This window comes from Mustela nivalis (assembly GCF_964662115.1).
Source record: "Mustela nivalis genome assembly, chromosome: 18".
Lineage (NCBI taxonomy): Eukaryota > Metazoa > Chordata > Mammalia > Carnivora > Mustelidae > Mustela > Mustela nivalis.
The window spans coordinates 41,534,806-41,546,247 of record NC_139037.1 but is presented as its reverse complement, the minus strand read 5'-3'; the positions used below and the strand labels follow the sequence as shown (position 1 = coordinate 41,546,247).

General features: G+C 59.7%; 1 protein-coding gene across 2 annotated transcripts; it reads right to left on the bottom strand.

Moving 5' to 3' along the window:
* Window positions 1–1,213: 1,213 nt before the first annotated feature.
* Window positions 1,214–9,106, bottom strand: SCN1B (sodium voltage-gated channel beta subunit 1). Of its 2 annotated transcripts, none has more exons than XM_082708650.1 (6): window positions 8,729–9,106; window positions 6,932–7,098; window positions 5,907–6,147; window positions 2,367–2,508; window positions 1,950–2,026; window positions 1,214–1,865 (listed from the first exon to the last, which is right to left on the bottom strand). In XM_082708650.1, exons 1-5 carry the CDS (start codon window positions 8,766–8,768, stop codon window positions 1,960–1,962), a joined length of 657 nt encoding a protein of 218 aa, XP_082564776.1. In that variant the 5' UTR covers window positions 8,769–9,106; the 3' UTR covers window positions 1,214–1,865; window positions 1,950–1,959. The 2 variants fall into 2 exon arrangements, with proteins under 2 accessions (XP_082564776.1, XP_082564777.1); XM_082708651.1 differs by lacking the exon at window positions 8,729–9,106 and adding an exon at window positions 7,886–8,333.
* Window positions 9,107–11,442: the final 2,336 nt, after the last annotated feature.

The following is an 11,442-nucleotide window of genomic DNA, read 5'->3' as shown; positions in this document are numbered from 1 at the left end:
CAGGTGTGCCATTCTTAGGGGAGGTGGGAGCTGGGACAGGTTTGGCCTGAGGGCAGGGGCTTTGGGCGGACAAAGCAGGCTGGGAGGGGTTGGGGGGGGCGGGGTGCTTACAAGGACTGAAGTGTGGGCCTTTGAATTGGAGGGAACGAGATAGGGGGCCCCAGCTGCCTCAGCCCACCCTGCTCCTGCCGCTTCTCCTGCTACCCGCACAGCCCCTGCCTTACTCCTACCGGCCCCAGCTTGAGCCTTACTGCCTCCCTAGCCACCCCTGCCCCTTCTAGCTCGCCACCCCCATCCCCAAGCTGAACCCAGGCCTGCTACTGCTCCCTGCCACTTCCTGTCCCCATGTTCCAGCTCCTGAACAAGGCCGTCCTGGTCCCTGCCCCAGCCTTGGCCCCAGAGCCCTCCCTCCCCCAACTTCGGCTCCAGCCTCCTCCCCCCAGCTGCCTTCCTACAAGTCACGGGGGCTGGTTTGCTTTGGCAGCCTTTCTGCTGCCTGCAGCCGTGACCTCTGGAGCCTGGAAGTCCTGCATGTGGGGGGGATGGGGGGGCTTGGGCCGGAAAAGGCAGCACCAAGCACTGAGGTCCAGGCCAAGGGGCCGGAAGTGTCCACAGGCGGATACACACTGTCCCGCCAGCAGCCAGGAGCGATCCACGTCAGACCCCAGGCCAGATAAACACCCAGACACACAAGGGTCACCGGCAGCCACCTGCTAGCGGACAGCCATGCACCCAAACACAGGCAGCAGCTGCTCACCCCACTCTCGCCCCACACAGAGCCACAGCCTCCCACAAGGGCTCCTGCTGGGAGGGGGGTGCTGGAGCTGGCAGCCCCTAGTCTCTCTCTGCCACTCCCTCTACCTGCATCTTCCTCTCCTTCCCTCGCCCCTCCCCAGCTCCCACCACAGCAGAGAGAGCCACCCTACTAGGAACTCAGCAAACCCCCAAACTCGGGCATCCCCTCTCTTCCCTCCATGCCACCCTTCCCTGCCCTGCCTCCCCCGTGACTCCTCTCTGGCCCCCTCCCGCCCTCCCCGCTGAGCTAATGACACCCCCCCACCCCACGCCCACTAATCAAGTGCTAAGTCGCTGAGACTCACCCACCTGTTCCTTCCCCCTCCCTTTCCCTGAATGTGCACCCAAAAGCACGTTGGAGGTGGGGGGAACCAAGGCTTTTGGAGAGGGTGACAGGGCTCAAGAGAGAGACTCTGAATCAAGTCCAAGAATCTTTATTTCATGAACAAAACTACTTGTGTGAAGAGAGAAGAGGCTGAATGGGCCTTCCTAAGTGGCCCCAGTCCAAGGCTGGTGAGAGAGGGCAGGGCGGGGCTGGGGCAAGAGTGCATCACAGGGAGAGGGGACCCCAGGTCCAGCCAGAGGAAGGAGGGAAGTGTCGCCGGGGGGGGGGTCTTCGGTCGGAGTGGGTCCCAGAAACCCCCTGCCCCAAACTGTGCCGCCCCATCCGGACCCCGCCCCCGCTGGGTGGGGGAGGAGGGCAGGGGGTGCTGGGCCCCAGTAGTGTGCATCTGAAGCGGCCAATGTGTGCAAATCAGCAAGAAGGAAGGATGCGGAGCCGCTGCCCCCGCCTCACCGCCCCCCTCCTAAACAGGCAGCAGAAGCAGGGGTGGGGACAGGGGCAGTATTGCTTTACCCATCATGCATGGCGCGGGTGGGCAATGGGGCAGGAGGAAGTAGGCTGGATTGGGGGTGTGAGCCAAGCCCCCTGCCCCCTCCCACCCAGGCGGCTCCGTTGGCAGGACTCTGAGGCTCATGGAGGTCCAGGAATGGCCAACCCCCATTGGGGGCAGGCTGTGCCCAGATGTTCCCCATCAGGGCTGGCTCTTCCTTGAGGTGGAGCCCAGGGCCTAAAGGTGAGGGAGAGACAGGTGTCAGGGATCCAGCCAGTTGACCCCCGCCCAGACCCTCCAGCCCCCTGTCCACCCACCTACCTTACTGGGGCTATTCGGCCACCTGGACACCCGTACAGTTCTCCTTGCTTTCTGAGGTGATGGCCAGGTATTCTGAGCTGTAGGGGCAAAGGCCAGGGGTACAGTGACCAGCATCATCAGTCTGGCCCACCCCGGGGGAAACTGAGGAGGGTGGGGGTCTCTGCCCCAGGTGCACAGGGTTTGGAGTTAGAGAGGTGGGGCCTTCGGGCTGGACATCCAGGGATCCACGGGAAGCCCAGGCATGGCGCCTGGAGTCCTGAGTCTGAGGCAGGAGGGGACTCAGGGGCTCAGATTCTGAGTCCTGAGGGGAAGGCACTGGGGCCTGACCTTACTCATCCACAACAGCAGATGGACGTACCCCTCTGGGAAACCCATGTGTCTGGGTCACCTGACCCCACCCCCACCAGCACCACTCACGCGTTCTCTTGTGCGGCGGCCTCAGTGGCTGCAGCGATCTTCTTGTAGCAGTAAACCATCTCTGCCACGAGCCATATGGTCAACACCACGATGAGCACATACATCATGATCTCTGACACGATGGACGCCATGTCTCTGTTGGCTGCAAGGGCAAGCAGGGTCAGGGGGCCATGAAGGCCAGGCTCGGGAAGCCTGAGGTGCCCCAAGCATGCGGGGTATGAGTCTGGCCAGGGGACCTGGCCTCCCTGGGCCTGGTCTGCCAACGGGACCATGCTGCTTCCCTAGAGTCATCATTGTTACCATCATTCCTATTTTCTTTTAGAGCCCAGTGCGGGGCTTGAACTCACAACCCTGAGATCAAGACCCGAGCTGAGATCAAGAGTGGGATGCTTAACCAACTGAGCCACCTGGGCGCCCCATCACTGGGATTCTTAATAACTAACCACTGTCCAGGGGGCTTTGGGATCCCCCTTAGCCTGCCTCCCTGTGTGGCTGGAGGGGGCATCTGTTTCATTCAGGCGGCTGCAGGTTCCCCGGTAGCTGCAGCTTTGCAACCAGAAGGCTCAGATTCAGATCCCAACTCTGCTACTTGCCAGCTGTGTAACCTTGGGCAAATGACTCAACCTCTCTGAGCCTCAACTCCCTCTCTGTAAACCGGGAAGTGACAGTACTCATGTCTCCTCACGGGGTTACTGGGAAGAGAACACGAGTTAATCCCTGTAACACGCATGGATGGGCTTGCAGTCGGCACACTGCCCAACTGTTGGCTATTCACCGACATTTTCCGGAAACCTTCTGTCCTTTCCATCGCACTGGCTCTTGCCATTGCCAGCTTCCTCTCACTTAGCCTAAATTTAAACTGTGGAGGGGATGTGCTCAGCCAGGGAAGCAGAAGCGAAGGCCACTGTGACGTCCCTGGCCGGATTTCACAGGTGTCCGCCCCATACTCCTGGGGCCTCTCCTTCCCGGTGACCAGGATCTCATTTGTCCCCGCTGTCCTCACATGGACTTTCCTCCCATCAGTGGGCACTCTCTGCTGCTCCCCGTGCAGATGGCACCGACGCTTTCTGGGCCAGAGGGAAAGAGGGCACAGGGCTGGGTGTTTCTCCCCTGCTTCTCTGCCAGGAGGAGCTGGGGCAAGGACTCACACATCATTCATTCATTCGAAAGTTCGGAATGTGTGTCATACGGAGAACGCGTGCTTCCAGCCAGACTCTGTGCTAAATTCTTTGTGTGAGCATCTCCCTGCGTCTCTGAAACACCCCCAAGGATAGAGAGAGTGCTGGCTTCCCACATCAGCTGACCTCAGGAAGCACACTGAGTTGGACTGTGGTTGGGTAAAGCGCGCATCTTCAGCATTTTCCTCCCTGCTCCTGGAACTCGGGGCTCTGATGGAGTTAGGTAATCTGGTATCTCCTGCTCTCCCCATCGGATTAGGACAGTGACTGGCACGGCTCTGCAGCCGATTTTTCAGACAAGAACACTGAGGCTCAGTAAGGGGGCGGCTCTGGCAAGGACGCACGGCCCAGGACCAGATTCGGAGCCGGGATTCAACTCCAAGTGTTTAACTGAATGCAGGCTCTGAGCAATTCCCTGCTCTGGAAACGACCATAGCCAAGGAAGCATTGGGTAAAAGGCAACGTATGTCCAACGTAAACTCCACCAAGCCACACAGACATTTCAGGAGGCGGGACTGTCATTCCCCCATTTCACAAAGGAGGAACTGAGGCAGAGGGGTCACTGTGGTGTGACGAGTAATGGTAAAAATACGACAGTATGCTGGCTGACAATGAATACAGTAGAACAAGTAAAACTTTCAAATACTACAGTATGATTAATCTAAAATACTATAGCATTGTGGGTAAAGATAAAAATACTCTAGTATGATGGACTATGATAAAAACACTGTTGTGTGTTTGGTAATGTTAAATAGTATAGTATATAGTAATATAAAATACCATACTATGGTGATAAGAAAGAAAAACCACTAGAGTATGTTGGATACTCCCATAGACTCTGGGAAGACAGCATACAAAGCTCTGCCTTTGGTAAATGTGAAGAACACAGGCTCTGGGAGGTGGTAGAATATGCTAGATCAAGTTTAAATGGGGCTCTGCTGGGTCCGGGGTGTGCTCCATCCCCAGCTTCCGACCCACAAGGGCAGAGCTCAAGAAGCAGTAGGACGGAAGGAACCTGGGAACCTCCCTGCTCTCCTGACCCCTGGCCTCCGCACACTGATTCCCAAGAGAGGATTGACACAGATTTTTGTGAAGCCACAGGATTTGGGGGCGGTTCTTGTTCCAGCCACTCCCAGGGGCGGGGCTCCATCTTCCACATCCGTGGGTGGCCACCCACCCAGCATCGTGACCTACAGCAAAGAGGAGCTCAAACTTGCCTCCTGCGCTGAATCCTGCTGGTTCACTTTGATAACAAACGTAAAAATGCTAATTATCAAAAGAAACCCACAGGCTCTGGCTGACAGCAGAGTGTAGTGAATCACGCCAAGAACAGATACGGCAGTCACACATGCTTGGTTGGGTTCAAATCCAGGTCCCAGCTCTGCGATCTCGGCCACGTAATCTTACCTCCCTGAGCCTGGGGTTTCCCCTCTGTAAAGTGTGGACAGCAGCAGCCCCTAGCCGGGAGGGTGGGTGGGGAGGCTCCATGAGGGACTGCACCCCTCTTGGGGAAAGGGAAGGACAATGCACAGTCCCGTGATAATGTGCGGACGCCGTGGGTCCCACAGGACATACTTGCCGTGGTTCTTTGGTGCCTCAGGTTCTGGGATAGCTTCCTGACTCTAAGCCAATGGGCCCTCTGGCCCTGGAAAATTCCAATTGACACCCATCGGAAGATGGTTCAGAGAAGGGATCCAAGGCAGCTGGAGCCAAAATGATGCAATGTCCCCAAACGCCTGAGATCCTTGCTGTACGCTGTGGCCCCACACCTGCCGCTTTGGCTTTGCCGAGAGCTTGTTAGAAATGCAGCCCCCCCCCACCCCCGGCAGCCAGGGTCTGCTGAGCCAAGGTCTCCCAGGACGCTCACTCACACAGTGGAATTTCAGGAGCTCTGCTTCAGGGGACACACTCTTATCTCTTCAGCCAGGGTGACAAAGGGAGGAGGGGCTGAGGCTACCGGACAGTCGGAACCTCCACTGTCATTCCCACCACCTGGGCAGCTGACACCCACCCACTGCTCCATCGTCACACTTCGATGAGAGATGGCTACTGTTATCAGCCTGTTTCCCATGGGACAGCCCTTCCACAGAGACAGGAGGACACCTGCCTGACGTCCCACAGCACAGGTGGCAGTTTTGCATCCAAAACTTTTCCGGAAGGGGTCTGCTGGGGCTCCAAGGCAGGTTGAAAGGAAAGGAAAGCCAGAGCTGGGGCTGGGGAGGGAAGGTGCAGCTCCCCTCTGCTGCCGTGGGCGTTCGCCCGGCCCAGGCGTGGAGCCAGCCTGTCCCCTGCCTGCCATCTGTCCCACCATCTGGCTGCCGGTGGGCAACAGGGGCGAGGGTGCAGGCAGGGCCGGACTCACCTTTGTCCACCACCTCAAGGTGGATCTTTTTGACGACGCTGGTGTTGTGCTCGTAGTTCTCAAAGAAGAGCAGGCGGTAGACGTGGCATTCATAATCGCCGGAGTGGTTGTAGGTGACGTTGGTGATGAAGATGGACAGGTCCTGCAGGTCCTTGGTGCCCCGGCTGCCGTTCCACACCACCCGGCCCTCAAAACGCTCATCCTCCTCCAGCTGTAGGACCTCGTTCTCATAGCGCAGGATCTGGGGGGCAGCCGGGCCGGTCACTGTCTGCGCCCGTCCCCTCCCCCCACCCTCGCCCAGCCCATTCTGTCCCTCGCCCTGACACTCAGAGAGACAGCGGACACACAGGTGGCTACCATGACCCCGGGCATGGAGGGCACAGGGGTGAGGATGGTGCCCTGGCCTGCCCCTGACCCTGACTGTGTCCCTGGGCCAGGCACGCACACTCATGTACATATTCCTCAGGCATTCCCCAACCCCAACCCCAGCCCTCTTTCAGCTTTCCTGGCTTTCACTCTCACCAGGCACACCCCTCAGCCAGGCAGAGAGGAGTCCAATCTCAGCCACAGCAGACCCCACTGCTCTGGGAGGCGCTGTGAGTCTGCGGAGCCTCCTCAATGTGTAGATCAAAATACATATAATGTAAAGGAAGGCAGGAAAGTTCTGCATCTTTCATGATGACTACCGGAGACGGCCTTGCTGGTATTGAATCTTTGTGCCACCGTGTGCCAGGGCAACAACCGGATCAACCCTCACCCAAGCCTATGAGCTAGAGCCCACCGCCACCCCGTCTTTACACAGAAGGAAACTGAGGCTCAGAGAGGCCCCGTGCCTGGCCCAAGGGCAGCAGCCAAACAGGGGTGGAGCTGGAATCTGAATCCGGGTCATCACAAATAGCACATTATCGGAAATGAGCAAACACCACCCCCCTGCCCCCCGGCATGCTGCCTTGCTGCCTGCCACCATGTCCCGCACAGAGGCCCGCCGCCCTGCACCTGTGCCCACCCCCCCCACACACACACACCTTGACAAACTCCTCAGTGCCCTTCTGGCGGAAGGTCCACTCCGTGAAGGTCTCGGCGGTGGTCTCACTGCGTCGCTTGCAGGAGATGCACAGAATTTTGAAGGTCATTCCGTACACGGCCTCGGTCTCTGAGTCCACCTCCACGCAGCCCCCCCAGGCTGAGGACACTGCAGGGACAGCAGGCTCAGGTGGAACAGGGGCGCCCAGCACACAATGCCAGGCTTGCTGGCTCTTGGCTCTCCGGCCTCTCGGAAACCATCTGTTTCCCCTCGATAATGAATACGAACGGACAGAACCAGACGCTCAGCCTGGCCCTGCCACTTGCTGTGTGCCCTTGGCGAGTCCCTCATCACCTCTGGCCTCAGTTTCCCGCAAACGGTCATCTCTGCTTGGAGGGGTTGCACGGCAGATTCCACCAGTGAGGTAAAGCCCCAGCAGGGGGCCTGCCACGCAAGAAGCCCCCCACCCACCCAAACAACATAGGGCTGTCACTGTGGGAAGTAACTCAGAATCTCTGCTCTGTAGTCCAAGTAGACACCCATGTAGCCCTTCTTAGGAAGTCCCCCTGGCCATAGTACCACAGCATTTAGGTGGTGGAACTAGAATTCCAGATGCCTTAGAAGTTCAAGGGGGACAGAGTCATTTCCCTAGCCCCAGAGAAGGGGTTGGGAGAAGGCAAGGCCTCAGAGGGGTCACGGGGGCTGGAACCAGGGTAGCCCCACACTCCAACCCAGCTCTCCAGTTCCCCAACCCCTACCCAGCTTCTCTGGCCCCTGTCACCCTACCCCCAGGCTCCTCAGCTCCAAACCCCTCTCCCACGTCCTATCAGCTTCTTGAAACACACTGAGCTCTTTGCAGCCTCAGGGACTTTGCACCCCCCACTGGATTCCAGTCCTCTTGGGTGCCTCCTCCGTATTCTCACCTGCCTCCCCCTTCCTCAGCCCCAGCGCTCACCAGATAATGCTGGGCCTCTCTGGCTCCAGCTCCGGGTCTGTTTCCGTGTCCCCCGAGTCTCTCCCTCTGTGAATCTTGGGAACTCCTTGTCTTCCTCCGCTGCTCTTTCTAACTCCTTGAACACCTCTGTGTCTCCCTTACTTTATATCCCTTACGGAGTCTGTATCACTTTGTGTTCTCTTTCCAGGCTCCTTCGGCCTCTCCCGGTCTCTCTCTCCACCTTTCCCTGTCCCTTTTAAACTCCACCTCTGCCAGTGTCTACCTGTGTCTCCGTCTCTCCTGCTTCTCTCAAGTTTGTCTCTCCGGTGCTCCCATTCCTAACTCGCTTCTCTCTGGCACACTCTATAACCTTCTCGGTCTCCTTCTCCCCCGTTATTTCCGACTCCCAGTCTCGGCGGAGCGCTCCGGAGTACTCCGAGTCGCTGCGCCTCTCGCGCCTTCCCTTGCGTCCCCATCTCTCCATGTCTCTCGGTCTCCCCCGTCCCAGTCTCCGGGCGCCGCCTTCCCCCACCCCCTCCCGCGGCTGTGGGTGTCACATTGCAGCCTGCGGGGCTCCGGGAGCAGCTGACTCCGCGTTTCCTCGCCCCCGGCTGGGCGCCCGCAGCCGCCGAGCTGTGCCAGCCCGGCCCCCGCTCGCGCTCGCCCACCCGCACCTCCACCGCCCTCCCCCGCCCCGCTCCCCGCGCTCACAACTTCGGAAGCGGACTTAGCCGGGGCGAAAGGGGGGCCGCGGGGGGGGGCAGCCCTCCGCCCGCCGTCCCGGGTCCCACGCGCTCACCCCACCGCCGGGCCACTGCCCGGGCCGTGCCCCACGCCGCGCACTTCCCCGCCCCGCGCACTCACCCAGTGCCGCGCCGACCACCAAGGCCAGCAGTGTCCCCATGGCTGCGCGGCGCCCGCTGCGCCCCCCTCCCGGGCCGCCGGTATTAATAGCGGGGCAAGAGGCAGCGGGCCCGGGCGGTGGTTAGAATGTCCCCGGGAGCGCGCGGGCGCAGCTGCTGCGGCTCTGGGACCGGCGAGGGGGGGCAGAGGGGGGGCGCGGCCCCCCCGCTCCGGTTACCGCCGGGGGCCCAGCCCCGGGGCCCGGCGTCCGGGCATCCCCGCCGCGCGGGCGGCGGCCGCTGCTCGGGCTGCTGCGCTGGTGCGCGCAGCCGGGCGCATTCGCCAGGTGCACCGACCCCGGCCCCGCTCCGGCTCGGGCGCGCTGGGGCGCGGGCCGCGGTCTCCTGCGCACTGCAGCGGCGGCGGCGGCGGCGGCAGCGGCCTGGGGAGGGAGGAGGGAGCGGGAGGGGGCGGGATGAATCACCGCGGGGGGAGGGCGCGGCCGCCCAGCCTTTGCCGCAGCGGCCCAGGAGGCGCCCGCTGCACCGGCCTCTCCGGGTGGCGCAGGGGCCGCGGCTTTTGGGCATGGGCGGATGGCCTGGGTGTCCCTGACCCCTCCCGACTCTGGGGACCCCCAGCATCGGAGTCTGGGAAAGGTCACCTCCAGAGTCACGGAAGGGCTTAGAGGGCGTTTGGGGGACAGGGCTTCCGACTTCAGTTTATGGAGGTCATCCTCGTGGGATGGAGGGGGACTCAGCTCGGACCTCCAAGTGATCTCCCCTTCAGCTCCCTGACATCCGGGGCTGGAGGTCACTGTGCTGGAACCCAAGTAGTTATGAGATGGGGGTGTCGGGTAGGGCACCAAGAATACTTCAGACTAGCAGCTGGGTCGCGCTAGATCTAGACCAGAGACCCTGCTCTGGGGGCCTGGGGGTACAATGTTTCAGGAGGAGAGTCCCTGGTCTCTGATGTTACCACGCCCCCCCCCCCCCCAACCACCACCACTCTCCAGGCCCCTGCTGCCGGTTCTCAGCACACCAGACTTATTTCTGCCTCAGGGCCTTTGCCCACCTTGTTCTTCCCTCTGCCTGGACCACTCTTCCCCCTGGTGACCAAGAGGCTCACTCCCTCTTCTCCTGCAGCTCTTGGCCCCAATGTCACCTTCATCAGATCTTCTGTCCTTTCCCAGGAAACTGCCTCCCCTGTCCCTTACTTGACCAAATTTATTCATTTTGTTTTTTTCCACCACAGTTATCACTCACATTATACTCTTCCTTTATATATATCTTCCTCCCAACGCCTGGCCCTCCAGCCGCCCTGGACTACAAAGAGGCCGCCAGGTGAGGATACCACCCCATGCACCACTGTGTTCCCAGCACCTGTTATTATGCCTGGCACATTACAGATGTTTGATCAAGTGAATAAATGCCAACGGTAGAGCCCTTCTGATACGCCAGATCCATTTCCACCCCCCACCCCATCATGGGCAGCAAGTTCTATTATTATCCCCATTTTACGGAAGAAGAAACTGAGGCTGAGAGTGCCTCATGCCCTTGCCTAGGGTCATATAGCCGGCCTCAGGTGGGTCTGGGATCCTGCCCCAGCAATGCTGGGGTTGAGAGGTTGGGGGTGTGGGCTCTGGGCTGTCAGGACTCAGATGGGAGTGAGACTTCGGGCTGGCTGCTCAGGTCCTGGCCTCCAGTTCTGGGTGCAGTGAAGTTCCAGGATCCCCCTGACCCAGTCCCGCTGAGCAAGAGGAACCAGGGTGTGGGGCAGGCTTGGGGCAGAGAAACAGGAAGCCGGGGACACTGGACACCTTTGTGGTCTGGGCCTCTGTGCCAACACTTCCTGGGCTGTGAAATTGCCTTGCAGAAAATAACTCTCTTGCTGTACCGAGCCCTCCTCCTAGCAGTGGCAGTGAGGACAGGCCTTAGGCACTGGGCAAGGGCACCCACTCACAGCCTTACAAGCTGGTGTTCACTGAGCAGCTACCGTGGGCTTGGTGCTGTTCTCAGCGCTTTACTAATATTAACTGCAATTCTTCCCACGGGGTGGGTTTTGTCACTATTCCCAGTTAACAGGTATAGGAAACGGAAGCCCAGAGTAGGTAACTCGCCATGTTCACATAGCGAGAGGGGAGGCTGGCTTGGCCCTTTGCCACCCGTGGTCCCTCCCACCTCCATCCAACCCCCTCCCTACAGTCCTCTGTCCCAAGCCATTTATTAAGAAGTTTCTCACAGCCTGTGACATGTCAAAGGTCTCTCCTTATCTCTCACTCACTCTGCTACCAGAACAGGGTTGAATGAGACACACCTGGGTTCTACCTGGACCAGAGACTTGGCCTCTAAGACCATTTCTTCATTAGCAAGATGGTTCCAGATGGCCTCAACCTGTACAGGCCGTGGTAGGGTCCTGCAGGGGACATGACCCTGCATCTAAGTGTGGAGACACCAGGGACAGGCCTGCAGTGGCCTCAGACACATACCTATCAGCCTCCCCCCATCTCACGGAGTCACCATGAGACTTAAACGAGCACCAGCCCTTGCCACAAAGTCTGGTCCCCATTTGGTGCTTACTACAGGAGTCACTTCCTCTCCCCCCCACTCTTCCATGATGAGGAACATCAGCTAAATACTCACTCTGCGCCAGGCCCCATTGTGAGGCGCCACACTCATTAACGCAGCGCTTGTCAGAGTGGCTCGCGAAGTGGGATCCAGGGAGCTTGTCGGAAGTGC

Bases quoted from the DNA above. Each gene is read 5' to 3' on its own strand.
- SCN1B (XM_082708650.1), bottom strand. From the start codon at position 8,768: ATGGGGACACTGCTGGCCTTGGTGGTCGGCGCGGCACTGG. The intron at 6,148-6,931 runs GTGTGTGTGTGT...GCTGCCCCCCAG, and splicing joins GCACTGAGGAGTTTGTCAAG to ATCCTGCGCTATGAGAACGA. The intron at 2,027-2,366 runs GTGAGTGGTGCT...TTGCCCCTACAG, and splicing joins GCCGCCGCACAAGAGAACGC to CTCAGAATACCTGGCCATCA.